Source organism: Echinops telfairi, unplaced genomic scaffold (genome assembly GCF_000313985.2).
Source record: "Echinops telfairi isolate 266 unplaced genomic scaffold, ASM31398v2 ScPeMD7_2291;HRSCAF=2852, whole genome shotgun sequence".
NCBI classification, from domain to species: Eukaryota; Metazoa; Chordata; class Mammalia; order Afrosoricida; family Tenrecidae; genus Echinops; species Echinops telfairi.
The window spans coordinates 47,030,796-47,050,619 of record NW_022106189.1 but is presented as its reverse complement, the minus strand read 5'-3'; the positions used below and the strand labels follow the sequence as shown (position 1 = coordinate 47,050,619).

The window sequence follows — 19,824 nt, the reverse complement described above, 5'->3', positions numbered from 1 at the left end:
GCGGGCGGCAGCATGGTGGAGAAGCGCTGCCCGCTGCAGAGGGACGGCGTGTACCGCTGGTTCTCGGAGCTGCCGTCGCCGCAGCGCGTGGAGTTCCTGTGCGGCCTGCTGGACCTGTGCATCCCGCTGGAGCTGCGCTTCCTGGGCTCGTGCCTCGAGGACCTGGCGCGCAAGGACTACCACTCGCTGCGCGACTCGGAGATCAAGGCCAACAACCCGGCCGACCTGGGCGGCCTGACCAACCTCACGGACGAGGTGGTGCGCAGCAAGCTGCTGGTGTCGCTGGCGCTGCTGGGCTCGGAGCAGCGCGAGGCGGCGGGCGTGCTCTACCGCACGCTCACGCACATCGACTCGGTCATCCACAACTACGGGCTGCAGCTCAACGAGGGCCGCACGGGGGATGAGTTCCTGCTGCTCTTCACCATGGCCTCCAACCACCCGGCCTTCAGCTTCCACCAGAAGCAGGTGCTGCGCCAGGAGCTCACGCAGATCCAGAGCAGCCTCGGCGGGGGCAAGGGCGCGCCCGGGCCCACCTGCCCGGCCTGCCACAAGGTGCGGGAGCCCCGGGGGCCCGGGGACGGTGGGACTCGCGTGGAACCCGGACGGGGTGGAGGGGCACCGGGGAGACTGACTCTAGGGAGGGAGGAAGGGCTCCGGGACTCCAGGCAAGGAGGCGGTAGGACCTCAGGGTAGGGAGGAGGGACCCCAGGACTCCAGATGGAGAGACTTACTCTGGGACTCCAGGCAAGGAGGCGGTAGGACCTCAGGGTAGGGAGGAGGGACCCCAGGACTCCAGATGGAGAGACTTACTCTGGGACTCCAGGCAAGGAGGCGGTAGGACCTCAGGGTAGGGAGGAGGGACCCCAGGACTCCAGATGGAGAGACTTACTCTGGGACTCCAGGCAAGGAGGAGGGACCCAGGGGAGGCAGGACACCCCTCCCCCGGGCAGAGAGGGAGGGACCCCAGCACCCCGGGTGGAGAGACGGACTCTGGGACTCCAGGTAAGGAGGAGGGACCCAGGGGAGGCAGGACCTCAGGACAGGGAGGAGAGGGACAAGATCCCAAAGCTCCCTGCCCTCCAAACCGACTCATAGCGACCCTGTAGCCTCTAGGACCTCACATGAGAAGAAGAGTCTCTAAGTGGGAAGAGGGAGCCCAGATGGGGAGACAGCCCCCCACGAGGATGATGGACCGCTAGGCGGGAAAGGGCCAGGCGGAGGCCCCGCTAGCCTGCCCAGGGAGGCGGCAGGCCTTGTGATGGGGGAGAGAAGTGGGGGGACTTACCGCTGTTAGCGCCCAGCCCTCTCCTTTCCGCTCGCCGAGCAAGTTCATGACTTCTTTGTGCCGTTGGCCGCAGATTGTCGCCTGGAAAAGAGATAAGGCCTTTGTCCCCTTAATCGGGCCCTTGGGTGGAAGATAAGACTGCCACTTTACGCCTGTCACCTCCTTTCCGAATCTGGCCGTGATTGCCAGAAGAGGGGAGGGAGGCAGAGATTGCCGGTGGTGCTCTGACCCGCGGCGCCCCCGGGGTGGGGTGGGGTGTGTGTGTCTGTGCACAGGTGTGTGTGCAAGTGTGCATGTGTGTGTGAAGGGCTTGCCTTGGTCTTCTCGGTGCCTTTTTGAAAGCCCCTTTGGATGTGTGTGTGTGTAGAGACCCCATCTGCCTGTAGGAAGGGTATTTGCATGGGCTAGGAAGCTTCAGAAAGTTGGGGAGAAATGTAAGGAAAAAAGATCATGGAGGTCCGAGCCGCCCCACCGCCCTCTTCTCAGCTACGGGCGCACCGTGAAATGTCCCCAAATCTTGAGAGGTTTCAAAACTCCAAGCGCCTGGGGCACAAACTTGTCCCCAGCAGGCCCCCGTAGCCTTGCTCCTGGCTTACCTGGGTTACAACTTGCTCCCCGGCCCCATCTGGGGTGCAGGTTGCAGCTGTCAGCCGTTTTTTCCTTTGGGAAGTTGGGGAGCACGCCCCACACTGCACCCTCTCCGCGGTGTCTTTTAGCTCTTGGCTTTCCAGTGGGCTTGTGAAGTTAGCACACTGGATGTGACCTTGCCTTGATGGGCCGAGCAGAGCCAGCCTTCTGCAGCTTCCCTCCTGCCTGCTCGCCTTCTGGCGGTCGGTCCACTGGGACCGTGGCCTTTAAAGAATGTCTTCCCCCAGGAAGTGGCTGGGGTGTATACGTGGGTTTCTAGTGCCCTCTGCCCTTATTCTGGGGCAGTTTCCTTCCAGAATCACTGTTTTTGGAAAGATAGCATGTTTTTTAAAAAAAAAATGCATCCTTCGGTTGTGTGTGCATACTCCTTCCCCCAAATGCTCGTGTGTGTGCCAGGCAGAGAGCTGGGAGGGCCAGGTGTGAGCCCCTGGAGGCTGGGCCCTGGTGGCTGCCACTTCAGCCGCTTGGCAGGAGGCTGAGTGAATCAGAGGCAGGCGGAGGAATTCCAGCCCCCAGGGGGCAGTTTCCCGGGCTGCCAGCCTGCGGTTCCAGTGCTGGTCACGTGCAGCCGTTGCCGAAGTGCTTCCTGACGTGCGTGTGGACAGACGCAGCAGAAGATGGTGGCTGAGCTACGTCCAGAACAAGAGTCTCCTGTATTGGGGAGAGGCCTTTCCGGCCAACAAAACAGCCCGGCATCAAGGGCCCAGCTGTCCCCCAGGTCCCAGGGCTGCCTTTCCCAGCTGTGTGGCCTTGGCCAGGTGCCCTGGCCTCCCAGTGTCCGTTACAACAATGAGGTAATGTGTGTGAAGTGCCCGCTCAGGTCTCCCCACCCCTCTGGTGAGGTGGTGCTGTGGTCGGCGTGTTGTTCGCGGGAAGCAGGGTGCATTTTTTATGGGATGAAATCTTCTGTCTCCGCCAGAAAACGCTTGTGTTTTCTCCATTGACTTTTGAGGAGCTGCTGGGCCGCAGCCATTGTTTTTGTTCGTCCCTGGAAAATTGGCTAATTCCAAGCGTCCCTTAATAACCAGAGTGAGTGTGAGCAGCCCCGAGGCCATGGCCTCCTGATTTGGGAACTGAGCTGGTGTTTTGTTTGCCCTCTGCCCTCCCGCTAACGTTACGGTAGTGCTGTGCTCCTCCGGAGGCTGAACTCGAAGGCCTGCCGGTGGTCAGCCCGTTGCCTGTACTGGTGAAATCTCGAGTTTGGGCATTTTGCATTCCGAAGAGTTCGTTCCCAGTCACCCCTTGAAACCCTGCTCATGTGTTTTCCAAACGTAGACCTGGTTCGGACTCCCAAGTCGGCGCCCTAGAAGAGTGTTTTGAGCGTTTTTGCACTCTCCCCACCGAGGGTTCGGGGAGAGTCCTGTCTTGCGTCTCTGAAGCATCACTGTTGGGAAGACAGGCTGCCCCAAGGCATGCTGGACGTCTGAAAGGGAGGGGTGGTGGTAGGGGGTTGGGCGTGGCTGCCTCTGGGAAGGAGGGAGGGAGGTGTCACAGAGGCTGGATGGCCTCTGCTGAGGAGGTGGCAGTGCCACGGACAGCCTTGCTCGTCCTGAGTGTGGGCTTGCGCCCAGGGGTTTCATTTGCCCGTGAAGTTGTGGTTTTGGAAGTATCGTCCATTTGAGCCCTGCAGCCTCTACCTTGTGTGCGGGATGATGTGCTGGGGGTGGGGGTGGGGGAGTTCTCTTAGTTCAGCAAACACGCAGACGCACCGGCCATTAGGCCGCGACCCTTCAGGAACGGCCCCCTCGTGCATCCTGCTTGGGGCTTCCTGAACCTGAGGTCTTTCTCCCACAGAGGGGCTGGTGGGCTCAAACCGCCAGCCTGCCCATGAGCAGCCCAGCATTTAGCCGCTGCCACCAGGGCTGCCGCTGCTGCGTTTGCTTACGTAAAACTGGCGTGGCCAGGGAGCCTGACCTCTGCTAACTCCCTATGAGGCAGAGAGTCAGTGTCCACCTCAGGTGGGCTCCCGGGAGGGGGAGGTCAGGCACACCTGCTGTCTCTTTAACTTTTCCTCTGAGGACTCGCAGCAGCCAGCACGCCGACACAGTACCTGTGCTTTGTAATGGGCCCTCGATGCCGACTCACAGGGAACCTACAGGACAGGGCAGGACTGCCTCTGTGGGATTCCAAGACTGTGACTCTGGGAGCAGGCAGCCTCGTCTTTTCCTGAGTTTGAACTGCTGACCTTGCAAATAGCAGCGCAGCTCGGAACCACCCAGCTACCAGGTCTCTTTGTAACGGGTGATAGCTCAGGTATGTATGGTTCTTAGATCAGGACAGCCTCCTTCCAGCGGGCCGCACCCAACCTCTCTGCCACCTGGCCTGCCTTCTCATTAGCTGCTCGGATGTGGCATCCTGCCCTGCCACTGGCCCGCCATGGGTCAGCTCGCCCAGCTCTGCAGGGTGCCCTCCTGTGCTGGTCCGAAGGCACCGCTCTTCCTCATGGGCGTTATTGGAGTGGTTTCAGAAGCTCGATCCTTAAACGGTTTCCCTTCAGGGTGAGTGGGCTCTTGTTTTAACCTCCTTCAGGCTAACACCTGACGTCCTCACTGTCGGCCAGCACGTCCCGCCTGGCCCTGCTCAGGCAGTGGGTCTGGCTGCCTCCTCTCTGAGGACCTGTTTCCAGAGCCCTTGTCCGGGGCGGGCAGGGGTGCCTCTGTTCAGGTGTGAGACAGATAGATACAAGCTGCAGCACAGCCCTTCCTCACGATTGGTACTGACCAGAACTTTGCTGACCATGCCGAGAACCACTGGTGCCGCCCTAGTGGCCACAGGATGCGCGTGGCCACCCTCACCGCGGTGCTCCACCCTGGGCTCTGGCCGTTTCTGTGCCCAGTTCCTTATTCCTCATGGGGTCTCCATCCAACACTACCGGCTGTCCCGGGGCTGGAACAACACCAGGGAGTGGGGAGCAGGAATGTCCTGTCTCTCTCCCGAGGAGCGGATGGTGGTTTCAGACTGCTGACCTGTGGTTAGCAGCCTAGCACATCACCACTGGGCCACTGCCGGCGTCTCCCCACCACTCCTGCCCTCCAGAACTCTCTAATGCCTGGGCATAACCGGTGTCTCCCTGACACATAGTGATGTTCCTAAATGCACCCCAGGGGCTCCCCACTTTGGGCCCCTGCAGCTGTCTGTCCATCTATCCGTCCGTCCATCTGTCCGGGCGCCTTCCTCAGCACAGACCTTGTTCATGTTCCAGCCACTGCTCGTGTGGGGGGAGGACTTCTGAGGACCATCGTCTATCAGACAAGCAAGCCTGGCCTTTTGTGTGGACTTGGTTCTACATTTCTCCCCCTTTGTCCGTGGCCGCCTGTTGTGAGCCTGACCAGAGACTCGGTGTGTCAGTGTGTCTGCTCTGGAGCTGGCCGGCCGTGAGTCCTTTGCAGGACTTGTTCCACGAGCCTGGGATTTTCTTCACGCGTGGACAGAGGAGCCCCGTGGTCACTTTGTGGATGGTGGGCCACACACAGTTTCAGGCCCCTGGTCCTCCTGTTGGACTGTGCTATGTCAGTTGACACAGCTGTCCCCAGGACCATGGCCTCATGCCTGCCCCCAAGCCCAGGGATGGGGACCCACAGGGTGCTTACTTATGACTAAGTGTTTTTGCCTGCCTCTGCCCCCCTGGGGCTCGGCTGCAGGAGGAGTATTTGCAGCCCAGTACAGATATGCTGTGAGGAGGCACGCGCCATCCCACTCCTGTCCAGCTGCATGCCTACCTGTGCGCCCAATCACCCACCTTCGCTTGTTCCTGTTACTGGAGAGTGTACCTGTGGGCGCCTCCCGGCCCCGGCTCTCGTGACCACCCTCCCTCCCTTCCTTGGGTTGTATGCGGGGACTCCCCTATGGTTGTGGGAAAATTCCATGATCTCTGGATCCCATTTTCCCACAGACTTTCTGAGTCCTCTTTCCACGTCCACTCTGGTCATTGACTCACTTCCCGCCCTGGCGGCAGGCCCAGGAGTTGCTGTCAGTGGACAGGCTGTTCCGGACCCTCCAGTCGTGTGTGTGTGTGTGTGTGTGTGTGTGTGTGTGTGTGTGTGCCGCGTGGGACCCCAGCTCCTTCTCTGGGGGGGTCTAGATGTGTGTGTGTGTATGGGCCGCGTGGGACCCCAGCTCCTCCTTCTCTGGGGGGGTCTAGATGTGTGTGTGTGTGTGGGCCGCGTGGGACCCCAGCTCCTCCTTCTCTGGGGTCTAGATGCCGAAGCGCGTGGGCACCTTTCTCCACACCCGCACCCGCACTGCACTTTCCTCGGGTGGGAGCTCAGCTGTCACTGCCAGGGTGATTGCCAAGGGCTGGACGTTGCTGGCCGGGAAGTGTCTTGAGCGGCCCTTGACCTGTTTTCTAGTTGGACTCTATATCTTCCCACTTCCTTCCCTCTTCTTGTGGATGGAGGCATGTGGATTTGTGCGAATTTTTCTAACACAACCTGAGTCAAACAGCCTGAGAGGCAGGTGCACCTTCTTACTTGCGGACAGTGTTTTGTTTGTTTACTTGATGAAATAACGGTGGCTGCTGGTCCCTTAGGTTATGGGGTGAGGGTGCCGGAAGTGGTTGCTGGTTGTGATGCTAACCTAGGTCAGCAGTTCGAACCCACCAGCGGCTCTGAGGGAGAGAGGGAGGCTGACTGCCCCACAAAGAGTTGAGCTGTAGGTCAATGGCTGGCACCGGGTACTGACTGCCTGGAGGTGTCCCTGGGTGGCCTCACTTGGTGACGTGCTCTGGCTCACAGGTGGCTGCTCGAGGCCCCCCGGAAACACAGGGAGAGAGGCCTGGTGTCAACACCCTTGTGTGGACACATCCCAGCGCTACTTAGGGCAGAAAGGGCTACTTGCTGCGGTGAGAGATGCGGGTGCTAGAAGAAATCCGTTTCACTGGAGTATCTTATCTCTGCCCGCCCGAGTGAAGACTGTCCTCTGACGTGTCTCCCCGAGGGAGGGACTGCATCTGAGCAGTTGTGGGTGCTGCCCGAGGCAGGCGCTGTCGCGGGTGCCTCTGGTGGTGTGCCTGCTGGTGACCGACCCTGGCATGTCTGAGAAGCGCACTTCCTATGGACAGCAGGGGAGGCTGGCTGAGTGCGTGAGGATGGAGACAGCCCTCCCCCACCGTACGTTGGGGGACCGCAGTGCTTAGCGGAGCCCGTGCTCGGGTGGTCCTGCTGCTTACTGTCCTTTCAGACCTTGGCGGTCCCAGTGCTGACTGGCCAGCTTGCTGCCAGCGGGCTTCAGGGCATGCTGGTCAACAGTGGCGTGGCCTGCAGTGCGGGCAGCTGGGGGTCTGACTCGGAAGTTGGCAGGTTCGTGGAGGGGGTCCCTTACGGAGCCTAGTGCTCGGTGACCAGTGTGAGACCACCAGCTAGCTGCCCAGCGGGAGAAGAGTGAGGCTGTCTGGAACTGAACAGGGTCGCGTGAGCTGGAAATGACCCCAGGGCAGGGCTGTGGTGTTTCAAGTGGGCACCCACGCCATCCAGCAGGAGAGCTGTCCTCCCGGTCTGCCCGGCCAGCCTCTCTGTCCCCACTGGATCTCACCCTCCTGCTCTCAGGACATTGTTGGGTCAGGTGCCTGCTGAATTTGTCCACTGCCTGTCCCCAGCCCTTCCCGCAGCAGGCTGCGCCCCACTTGTCGCGTCTGTAAGGGAACCCACCCCTCCTCAGCCCTCCCGTCTTCATGGGGCCCGTTCTATTTCCCCCTTCAGCAGGGGCGATGCGGGCAGCTGTCTCTGGTACGGTGGCCCTGTCCTAGTCTGTCTCTGGGGTTGCTGGTCTTCCAGGGATGGTTCTTGGCCAGAACCTTCACGTCCAGGCCGCTCACTGTCCCTTTGGGTCAGAGAGGGGGCAAGCGTATTCACTAGGGTTGGCTCTCTGTGTCTGACTGCCACACAGTTGCTGGTCTAGTGACAGTCTGTCCTCTGCGGGGGTGGGGGTGGGGCGCCGTGATGTGTCTGTCCTCCCACGTGGGCTCCCCTGGGGCGTCTGGTCCCACTCCTCACACGGAGCCCAGGGTCCGGTCCCCTGGAGCCCTTGCTGCCTGCCTAGTGGCCCAGGGCAGTCTTTCCATGCAATTACCCTGCTTCGCTGATTTCTCACCGGGAGCCTCCTCTCCTTAGACACGTTCTTGGGACACTTTCCAGTCCAGCCGCCTTGGGCCAGGCAGATCTGAGGGGCTGCCCGTGGGTGGGACTCTTGGAGGAGGGGAATCCTCTTTAGAAGACGAATGTGAGACGTAGGTGTGTGTCGTCACCCCACCCGACCCCCCGCCAATGCTGGTTTGTGGTTCTGGATTCCTAAACTCTGCCTCCTGGGTCTGTGAGGCTCCCAGCACAGGGACCCCAGGCCCAAAGGGCCCTGCCCTGTTGCTTCTGCCCTGTGGTAGCCAGGTTCTTTCTGGCCACCTCTAGGATGACTGGCTTTAAGTCTAGACGGACCAATCCTTTTCTTATGGGGTCCATGTACCTCATTTGCATGGCCCTGCCTTTACTGAAGGCGGGTTTTCAGTGGTGTGGCCTTTGGTTGGCCTCCCGCCTGTTAGGGAGGGGCGCGGGGAGTGTCACCTCTGTGGTTGGCTCAGCTGCCGCCGCCGCCAGGCTTGCTGAGGAGCCCAAACTCTTCCGCGCCAACGGGGCTCCCAGCACGCTCCGGGCCCTCCCTCCTGTGCTCCCTGCTGCCCCAGGCTGCGCCTCCGAGCCCCTCTGACCCTCCCTTTCCCTCCCAGCACGTGGCACGCGATCACAGGGACGGCACACCACTTGGTCAGCCGACTTCGATGTGTGCCAGGACATGGACTAAAATAGTGCCAGCCCGGCCCACCTGCCCAGCCCTGCGCAGAGAGAGTGGGGGGCACAGCGCAAAGGACCACCTGCCCAGCCCTGCGCAGAGAGAGTGGGGGGCACAGCGCAAAGGACCATGGGGTGGCCGCCGACCGTCGGTGCTTGTTGCTCTCATCCCGGCATTGAGAAACTGGAGTGCTGGCACGTGCGTCCAAACAGCTCTGACCTGGGCCTGGGCCTGTTTCTTCCTGGCCCGACGGCTGGCCGCTAGCATCAGAATGGTCTTCCCATGGGCACCCAACCTGGCCTGCACTCCCCGACGGTTCCCCTCGGGCCTGTGGCCACCGACATCTTGCTTCTCGTGGGGCTCTGCCCCCCCAAGGACAGTGCATCTGAGCGGCCGCCTCTCCTTGGACGTGCCGTGCAGAGAACGTGCTGCTCCTGAGTGAGTGCCCCTCGGAGATACGCGCGTCACAGCAGTCTGTCTCTGACCGCCGTCTGCACCTGGTGACTGCTCACCATGCCCACGTCCCTCTGCAGGGAATTACAAGAAGGGGACATCACACGCTCATTTCTAGTTATTGAGGAATTTCACCTGAAAACTCGGATAGAACTGCTAGAAGGACGTCCTTGTGCTCCAGGAACTTGGCTTTGTTCTGGTCCGCAGCGCCCACTCGGAGATGGGTGCTGTGTAGAGCAGCTCTCCCCTCGTCCTCCTTCAGACACCTTCCCCGCTGCTCTGCCTGCTCCAGGGTGTTTGTGGAAGTTGTCTCTAAACAGACCAGGTTTCCTCCCACCACGAAGAAGCTGGTGGCCGGCCCCTCGAGCCCCATCTTGGTGCCACGGCCACTCGGGGAGGAGCAGCTGTCCATGGGAAGATGCTACCCCGCCTCCTTTGGGCAGGCTTGTTGCCCTGCTGGTTCGCAAACCCCATTCACCCTGCAGCCAGGGCTCCTGCCTTTGTGTTCGAACCACGGAGTTTCTGATCCGCGTCCCAGTGCCGTAGCCACTGCACCGAGGGCTCAGTCAGCCCTCGCAGCCGCCGAGTCCCAGAGGCCACTGCTGGTAGATGTGGTCTGGGGCTGTCTTACGGGGCAGTGGGCTTCATCTGAGCAAGACCCACTCACCCCGTGGGTAGCTCCTGTGAGAGGTGAGGCTTGAATTTCTTGAGACCCAAGTGTCACCTTTGTTCATGTCTGTTTGTCCGTCCTGCCACGGGAGCCCTGGGCTCTCAGAGCAGTGCTGCCCTGTCCCGGAGAGGCTCCAGTAAAGACAGATGGGTGGGTTGGCTCCCTCAGGAATCAGCCCGGCACCTGTCGACTGAGCCCCTAGACACTGGGTAGACTTCTGTTTTCCACCAGATGTCAGACACTCATTCCTAGCTGCTTCTGCACCCTGGGTGCCCTGTACCCGTGCTTGTAGGTGGTGGGTGCCCCCAGAGGGTCGTAGGTGAATGCTTACCTCGGGCTGCCAAGTGTCTCACTGGGAGCCACTACAACCCCTTAGCCGCCATCTACTTAGGACTCACTGGTTTCCGAAGGCTGCCATTCGCAGCAGTCGGAGCCGGGCATGTGGGCACAGCATGCAGGCGCAGAAGGGGGACACTCCAGGGATCCTTGAGGTCCCAGGCTAACCCCTGAGTCCACTACCACCTGACACGCTTCCAACCCACATGTCACTCACTGCCTGGACACAGCTTTGTCTGGGCTACTGAACCCCAAGGGGCAGGCCCTTTAAAGTCCTGCCTTCACAACTATCCGTGGCCCCTCCGGCACTGTGTGTGAGAGAGAGAGGGACAGGGGATCTGGTTGCTTCAGGGCATGGGGGCATTGAGCCCCTCCGTGGCTCCTGGTGCGAGACTGCCCTGAGGAGCAGTGCTAGGTGCAGTTCCACAGAGCAGCCCTCTCGCCTCAGCCCTGGTCATCACCTCGGGTGCGTGGGGTGGTTTCTTCCTCGCTGGGTCACAAGCCGGCTGGCCGGCCTCCCACACAGCCGGCTTTGTTGAGTTTTCTCTCTCCTGTGCTTTAATGCCTGGAGCTCTAGGGTAAGACGTGGAAAGGAATGTTCTTATGTGGAAACTGGTTTTTGGTTAGCGCTGGCTTTCACGGCGCCTAAGTCAGCAAATAACTTCCACGATTAAACTCTGTTCCCCGCGCTGGCGTTCAGAAACACATCATTGCTATTTTAGTCAGATGCTGGCAAACCACTTTTCCCCTTCATCCCCGGTCTGCGCAGCCGACGGAGATGCATTTCACAGATGTCCATTTGGCGCACGTGGGCCAGTTGGGGGAGAACTTGGGAATAAGCGGGTCTCTCTCTTACCTGCCAGAACCTGCTGGGCGTCCTGGGAACCTAGAGGTGGTGTCTGTGTTCCAGGGGCCCCAGGCTGCCAGCAGCGGGTGTCAGCGGGGACCTTGCCCCCAGCTCTCTTCCCTTGCAAACACCGCCCTCCCTTTGGGCCTGCGCACCCTGACCTCCTGATGAGGACAGAAGCTCTTCTGTTGGGGTCACTGGCCACCCCCATATGTAGGTGACCCGTGCCCCAAGTGAAGGTGCTGGGGGAGGGCGGGACTGTGACCGTGTCCTGGGGGAGCACGCGCGTGTCTGGACTTTTAGTCTCCAGCCCTCTTCTAAGGGGAGTGGCTGCCCCGTCACACACAGCAGCTGCGAAGCAGAAGTGTGTCAACTCGGGGCCTCTGAGAGGAGATACTGGCAGCGTTTGGCCAGCTCCTGCCGTGCACAAAGGGCCATGTGTGCGCCTTATGTACACGCCAGCCTTCCCATGCTGCAGGCCCTTTCCTGAAGTTTAGCCGGTGATGTAGCATCTCGACAGCTGGGTGTCAGTTTGCTTACCCGTGCCCCTACAGCCACCCCTCGGATACAGCGGTGAGCATGGAGGAGGTGCTGACACTGGGCTGCCCTGTGGAGCCAGCGGACGGACGCTTTGGTGTACGTCTGTGCTGGGGATTGCCCTCAGGCTGGCAGTTGGTTCTTTCAAAGCTGCAGGGGCTCCTTGTCCCCAACCTGTGGCCATGCCCCTGCTCCCTCTGGGCCTGAACTCCTGGCGCTGGGCCGGCAGAGCCCGAGGAAGGTGGATGTGGCTGCCACTGCCTCATTGCGGATCCGGCCTGCCTGCACCCAGGGCAGCACCGAGAATGTGCTTCCAGAGCTTCAGCATCCGTCACTGGTCAGGGCAGGGCTCACGCCTTCGGCCACTCCCTGTGTGTGTGTGTGTACGAGTGGTGCACATGGTTGGAGCTTGCCACCGTGCTAGCCCGTTCCGGAGGGTGTGTGACCCGGAGAGGTGGCCGGCTCGTCCTCCTGTCCCCCGCTTGGAGCAGGGTAGGCGCTGCACTGGGCGTGCGCCTGCAGCTGCCCTTCACGCAAGCCCACACAGGTGGTGCCCCTTCCCAGGCCTCGTGACCCAGGCCCTCCGTGCGCCCCTCCCTGCCACTGTGTGTTTGGCTGTGTCTGAGGGTGGGCTTGGGCATGGGGGTGCAGGGGAGCTGTGGCCTTCGGCATGGAGAACGCCTCAGCCCCTTTCCGTCCCACTTTGCATTCCGGGTCATTGACGGCTTTGCAGCGGGGCGAGGCTGACAGCCCTGGTGTCTGAAGATTCTTGTGTCTTCAGAACCCCCTGCCTACGCACTCCACTCAAACCGATAGCCGTGGGTGGACTGCTCTGCAGGGGTGGAGCTGGGTGGGTGGCTTTCTGTGGATTCCGAGGCATCTCTGAGCCCACATCCGCGTGTCAGGTTGTCAGATGCTTGTGTCGCATTGTACAGACAGGGCTCTGGACACACGGACAGATAACCCGCAGGAGCAGTAGTGGGAGTAGTGATGTCATGAGGGGAGGGGCTGGTAACAGAAAGCTGGGTCAAGGGAGACGACGGACCTGTAAGCCATGACATAACAACAGTAATATATAATTGATCAAGGATCCACAAGGGTGGGGGGAGGGGGAAAAGAGGAGCTGGTGCCAAGGGCTCAAGTAGGAAGAAGTTGTTTGGGAAATGATGATGGCAACCTATGCAAATGTGCTTCACACCGTGGAATGATGGGTTGTCATAAGACTTGTAAGACACCCCCCCCCCCAATAAAATGATTAACGAAAAACAGAAAACAAAGCGCTTGTGTTGGCATGTGGACTTGGTGCCTCCGTGTGGAGAAGACAGTAGAGACAGTTCTGGAGACACGACACGGCATCGGTCCCTGTCACGTTTGAGGCTCCCCAAGCAGGTGCCCCCGCCCCCTGTTTGTCAGGATGAACCATTGCACATGCGTCACAGATGGGATAGAGGGCCTTCGGGGCCGGCTCGTGACCGCAGCGGCATGTGGGGCGGATGTGCGGACGGTGGTCACCGCAGCCTGCCTACTCCAGGGAGAAGGGCAGGGGTGGCCTGGGTCAGGACCCTACCCCCGCATATCTGCTGCTGTGGAGAGATAACCTCCCCAGGAAGAGCAGTGTGTGTGGGGGGGTCTCTGTCAGGACCCCCGTGTTGGCAGTGTTGCTGCTAAGACTACTGCGGTCTGTGCTGCTGGGGGCCGGTTGTTGGTCCCCTGGACCAGAGGGCTCTGCTGTGAGTGGTCTGCCTGCCCCAGCAGCCTTGGGCCTGGGGGCTCAGTCGGTGGAGTCTCTGCCGCCCAGGCACTTGACACGCTGGAAGTGTAGTGCTGGGAGGGGCTGGCTGTCATTGCTGGGGGCCCACATGTCTGCAGACGGGCCCAGTCCCCAAAGCCTGTGCAAGGGTCTGCCTGGGCCCAGCGGAGGACGAGGCCGGCTTCGGATGTTAGCATGTTCCACCCCCCCACCCCCTCCCTGCTGGTGGCTGGTGTTCTGGAAGTGACCACAGCCCCTGAGTTCTGAGCAGGACGCAGAGACAACACACACTTGTCACTGCACGTAAGCGCTGCACTGTTGTGATGTAAATCTGCCCTTCTTTGGAAGCTGTGAAACCAACCCCACTCAGATCTGTCTCGCTGCCGAGGAGTGGATGCGGACTCGGAGCGACTCTGCCCACTGCCGTGGAGTCACCCCGACCTGGCCACGGCAGAACTGCCCGGGCTCCCGGGCCTGACTTCCCGGGAACTGAGCGCTTTCTGCACAAACAGCACTTAAGCCCTCAGAAAAGTGGTGAGCCTCATCTTGCCCCAGTCAGGCTCAGCCACTCCCTGTGCCCCTTCTTGCTGACCACAGACTCAGAAACGCGCTTAGGGAAGGGCCCTTGGAGACCCAGGAACTGCCTGCGTCTCGGGGTGTTTTGCGCCTCAAGCTTAGAAGCCTGTGTGAGATTCAACGCCTCTCAGACCTTGACTGAGAATGAGCAGGCTGGCCCTTGGCCGATGCTGTGTGCAGCCCATGGTCGGGCTGGATGTTGGCACCTGGGGCTTGCAGACAAGGTTGACTGGCCAGCCAACTGCTTCCCCTTGAAGTGACCTCACACGTCCTCGCCATGGGGACATGTAGGGGCTCCCAGATCCCCCCTCCTCCCCAACACACCCCTCCAGAGCCAGGGCTGCACAGGTCAGGTCGCGTTCGAGGTTTGCTCCCTAAGCGCACATGCAGCAGGCCTGCCGGTGGTCCGTGGGCCTGTTCTGTGCAGCCCGGGCCTCCCCGAGAGCCCCGTGAACATGCTGCCGTGGTCCGTGGCCTTCGGGAGTGTGATTGGCACTTTGGGGGGGAGGGGAGTGTCTGTGTGTGTGTTGGAGGGGTAGTCACTGAACTCTGCTGGCAAGGTTGGCGCTTTGCTGTGGGTGGTGGGTGGAGGGGTCATTGCAGCCGCCTCTCAAGCAGACGCTTCCTAGGTGCCTGTGTTGTGCCTGACAGAGGCTTCAGTGAAGAGTGGACAGCAGCCCGCCCTGCCGGCTGGAGGGGGCCTGGCTCACGAGGTGACCTGGGAGCAGAGGAGACGAACAGGCTATTTCAGGCGAGGGTGGGGAAGTGTCCCCGTGGTGGGAACAGTGGTGCGAAGGCCCTGCTGTGGGTGACCCAGAGTGGGCAGCACCGTGGGGCTGCCTAGTGACCCTGTACAGAGGAGGGTGCCCTAGAGCAGGCAGGGGCACTGCGAGAGCCCCTGCACCCACACTCTGCCCTGGATGACGGGCTATGGCACATAGGTGTTTTGAATGAGCCTAAAGCAGGCAGCGAGGTGCTTGTTGAAAACCAGGATGTTGACCTGAGAGAGACCATCTGTGGGCATCCCACGGGCCTGGCAGCATCAGCGGCAGCACGGGAGACGTGGAGCCTGCGTCTTCATGTATATCCACTGCTGCTGCTGCTGTTGCCGCTGCCCTGCCGTGTGTGTGTGTGTGTGTGTGTGTGTGTGTGTGTGTGTGTGAGTCAGAGAGCATGCGAGGGAACGGGCCAGGTCACGTGGGCACATTACCGCCACCAAAAATAACTCCAAACAGCCTTTCTGGGAAATGCAGCGGAGGCAGCTTTCAATGTAAACAAAGGAGCGGAGTCGGGACGAAGGCTCCTGGAAAATGTGAGTGTTTGGGAGACTTGGGGAACGCCCTTCTAGCCGGCCGCCGCCGCTGCATGACCCTCACGCTCCCGCATGTCGCAGGCCACGGCCTGGAAAGGGGCTTCCTGTGCTCTGTGGCTTCACTCGCCCCAGCTGGCAGCCAGCGGACAAGAGCAGAGAGCAAACTAGAATCATCCGGGGAGCGTCGAGGACCCTAATCAGCGCCAGACCCTGCTCACTCCGGCCGAGTCCAGCACGCGGTCCCCAGCTTGCCATCATGCAGACTCAGACGCGCCCCACCTGCTCCCATGTGGCGGTGTCTTAGAACCGTTGACTTTTGGGTTAGCACCCCCAGCACTTATCCTCCTGCCCACCAGGATGCCTTTAAACCGCAGAGCGCGTGAAGACGGCCGAGCAGGGTCCCAGCTGCACACAGGAGTGCTGCCTTGGTGCCAGGCTTCTCGCCCGTCGCACCCGGGCTTCTGCTGCTGACAGCACTGGCCCGCGGCCCAGTGCTCCCACCCTCCTGGGAAGACGAGCGCATCACTGACCAGGGAGGTCGGGAATTCTGCCGTTGGTTGTCAAAGAACGAGCTGCCTCACCACGATTGTGCCCATTCAGAGAGAGGTGAGCCAGCAGGACGCAGAAGTCTCATGGGAGGCCACCAGCCATGGCACAGGCAGTAAACTTTGCTGAAGATTATTCATGAACGGATGCAGCAGCAGCAGCAGCGCCGTGACTTTCACAGCGCAGCTGCCGGAACCTCCATCCAGAGTCACCGGAGGAGGTGGGCGGGGCATCCCTGCTAGGCAGAGCACCAGAAGCAGTTTACCGGTGCTGCCAGGCGACAGCATGACAAAAAGCAGGTCCTGACACCAGGGCCAGTGGACGGCGGCACGCTGGGCAGCGTTCTCAACCTGGGGGTCGGTTGACCCTTTCACAGTAGCAAAGTGGCAGTGAGGAAGTAGCAACGACAATAATTTTATGGTTGGGGGGGTCTCCACCACACGAGGAGCTGTGAGAGGGTCGGCATGAGGGAGGAGAGCACTGCTGTGCTCGTCAGAGGAGCGTGAGCAGACTGGTGCACTGGGACCCCAGCCCGAGCCAAGCCCACGGAGGCGCAGGCGTGTCCTGCCGAGCAAAGACACGGGCAGCTGCCCTGCGGGGGTCGCGGGCTGCCTGCCCGCAGGCTGGGAGAAGAGGTGCGGGGGTCCTTCTCAGAAGCACCCTGGGCGTGGGGCTACCGCACAGATGTGGCCCAGCGTGTCGGACGGACCGCCGCCGCGTGCTCAGCAACGGAGGTGGTGGGTCTAGCTAGGGTCAGTGAGCAGGGGGCACGGATTCAGGCTGCAGCAGTGATGGGGTGCTGCAGACTGGGCACCATTGTTACACGTGGGGTCGACGGGTCAGTATCGACTTGGCTGCCCCTCAGGTGGGTGTTTGTAGCCTGGGGGCTGCCTGCCCGCATCTCCACAAAAGGGGAGCCCTCGTGGTGTGGTGGTCCAGCACCCACTCGGCCGCTGACTGAAGGGCCTCCACCCTGTTGGGGGGAAATGGGACTGCCTGGGTGGGTAAAGATTTCTAAGGGGACCCAGGGGACAGTTCTGCTGTAGTGCGGCTGTGAGTCTGGACTCCTGCACAGCACGGCTTTCACCCACAGCACACCACCTCTGATGAACTTTAGGATCTTGTACCTGTCTCTACTTTGGCTTAAAACTTTGCAGTACCTTAGAGACTGTAATGTTATTGTAAAGTCAACGCAGCGTAAGTATCTTGGGCATGAAGTTTGCAGATTGAAACCCCACCCCACCCCAAATCCCATCAGTTCCTGCTCATAGCACCCCCAGATGGGGTTTCCCAGGCTGTCAGCCCTTACAGGAGCACTGGTGGGTTCAGGCCACTAACCTTCGCAGCTAACAGTTTATTAAGGGGGTGGAAAGTGGTAGTGTCTCCTGCCACCTCCCCCACACGACTCTCACCCCCCTCTGTCCCCTCTGCAGAGCCCCCACGGTCCAGCCTTTTCTGCATATGGCCCCCCACCCCGGCACCCTGGCTTTCAGCCTCCTGCAGGGGCCCTGGGCGGCACTCACTGCCCAGTGCGCGTGGTCTTGCTCTCTTCCTGTGTGTCCTCAGCCTGCTCCTTCTATCGGAACTCGGGTAGACGCGTACGAAGCACGCTGGCTTTCCGTGCAACGATTCGGCGTGTTTGCTTTGTAGCCTTGAGTGGAAACCCCCACCGTGGACCCGCTGCCCCGTGGGTCTCCCGTGGTGGACTGCTCTGAGGCGCACTTTGGGGGCGGACCGCGAGGATGTGCAGGTTCACGGTTACACGCTCGGCTGAGGGAGCCCCCTACAGCCCACTTTGCACGTGTGAGCCCGTCTGTGTGATGCAGCCCCCAGGTGGAGTTGTCACCGGGGTGTACAGGGAACCGTGGGATCAGGAAATGCCGAGGAAGGCCCTGCCACGTCTGTAGGTGTCTACATGGCTCGTGGTGGGTCTGGCAGAGCCACCCCTACACGCACACCAGATGGGGCGTGCTCCCCTTTGGGGTTTCCCGAGGCTGTCAGCAAAGTGTTGGGAGGGGCAGGCAGTGGTGACGTCCTTCCCTGGGAACACAGGCCTTTGACGATTGGTTGAAATGGGGTGAACTCAAGCAGCTGGAGGGCACCCTGGAACTGCTCTCCACCGGCTGTCAGGAGTAAGCCGCTTCTCTCCTCCCCTCAGGTCACGCCGAGGACCGAGACCCCCCTCAGCAGCGTCAGGAACAGCCTAGAAAACGCACTGCAGACGTCCGCACATTCCACGGAGCCTCCGCTCCCCAAGAGGCCTTTAGGAAAGCATGCCAAAGGTGAGTCCTCACCTCACTGTGAACGCTGATGATGAAGGGGCAAGAGGAATCTCTCTCTCTCTCTCTCTCTCTCTCTCTCTCTCTCTCACACACACACACACACACACACACACACACACGGAGCGTGGCTCGTGTGACGAGGGCGTGGGTTTTGATTTAATTGACTAGGCTGTTGAGGGTGGTTGCCCCGTGCTGCAGCCTGGGCAGGCCTGCGTGCCTGGGGCAGGAGCTGGGGAATTCGGGAGGGAGGAGCAGTGTAGCAGTTTGCAGATGGACACTGCAGTCCACCCCCAGCAGCAGTACGAGGTAGGCTTGCTGGACACAGGTTCAGCTGCCTAGCTACCTACCCACACACGAGCCATAGGTGCCTGCTGACAGTCGCCCACCCCTGCACCACGGTCTGTCCAATCCTGCCCTTCGTTGCCTGTATGGCTGCTTGTGGGCACAGGAGCCCAGTGTGACTTCTGATGCCCGTGTGTGCGGAGACGGAGGCTGGGGCAGGAAGCCTCACCCTGGCAGTCCCAGTGTGGGCCAGGCTCCCATGTGGGCGGAAGTGGATGTTCAGCTCGGCAGGCAGCATGTCTGTTTCAAATGGCCCTCCGCTGGAGGGGCGGCCGTGTCCCATCAGAGGGGACAGAGGTGGGATGATCTGCTCTGGAAGCTTCACCCATTCATTCACAAGATGAGGCGTTAAAAACTGCACATAGTGGTGATACACAGGTGCATCATATCAATGTCTTTCACACGGGCACATCACGTGTCTCATACACAGGCACATCACGTGTCTCACACACAGGCACATCACACCCACACACAGGCACATCACACCCACACACAGGCACATCACGTGTCTCACAGGTATACCACACACATACACACACACAGGCACATTACATAGGTACACCACACACAGGTACATTACACACAGGTATATCACATACACATACAGGCACATCATGTATCTCACACACAGGTACATCACACACACACAGGCACATCACGTATCTCACATACAGGTACATCATGTTTCTCACACACAGGTACATCACACACACAGGCACATCACGTATCTCACACACAGGTACATCACACACACAGGCACATCACACACACAGGAATACCACACACACACAGGCACATTACATAGGTATACCACACACACACAGGTACATCACACACAGGTATATATCACACACATACACACACACAGGCACATTACACAGGTACACCACACACAAAAAGGTACGTCACACACAGTACATAACACATCCACACACAGGTACATCACACATACATACACGTACATCACACACAGGTACATCACACACATGCACACAGGTACATCACACACGTATCCATCACACATACACACACAGGTACATCACACATGGGTACAGCACACACACATGGGTACATCACACACAGGTACATCACACACACACGGGTACATACACAGGTACGTCTCACACACACACGGGTACATCACGCACACAGGTACATCACACGCACAGGCACATCACGCACACGCACACAGGTATATCACACAGGTACATCACACGCACAGGCACATCATGCACACGCACACAGGTACATCACACGCACACGCACACAGGTATATCACACAGGTACATCACACGCACAGGCACATCACGCACACGCACACAGGTACATCACACGCACATCACGCACACTCACAGGTACATCACACGCACACAGGTACATCACACGCACAGGCACATCACACACACACAGGTACATCACACGCACACGCACACAGGTACATCACACGCACAGGCACATCACGCACA

At 60.2% G+C, this 19,824-nt stretch overlaps 1 protein-coding gene across 1 annotated transcript in view; it reads left to right on the top strand.

The window, feature by feature from the left end:
* The first annotated feature begins 12 nt into the window (after positions 1 to 12).
* Positions 13 to 19,824, top strand: part of ZCCHC14 (zinc finger CCHC-type containing 14) — a 40,156-nt gene continuing 20,344 nt past the window's right edge. The window contains exons 1-2 of the mRNA XM_004704515.2: positions 13 to 552; positions 17,893 to 18,016. Coding sequence (XP_004704572.1) covers positions 13 to 552; positions 17,893 to 18,016 — 664 coding nt within the window. The remainder of the gene's footprint in view (positions 553 to 17,892; positions 18,017 to 19,824) is intronic.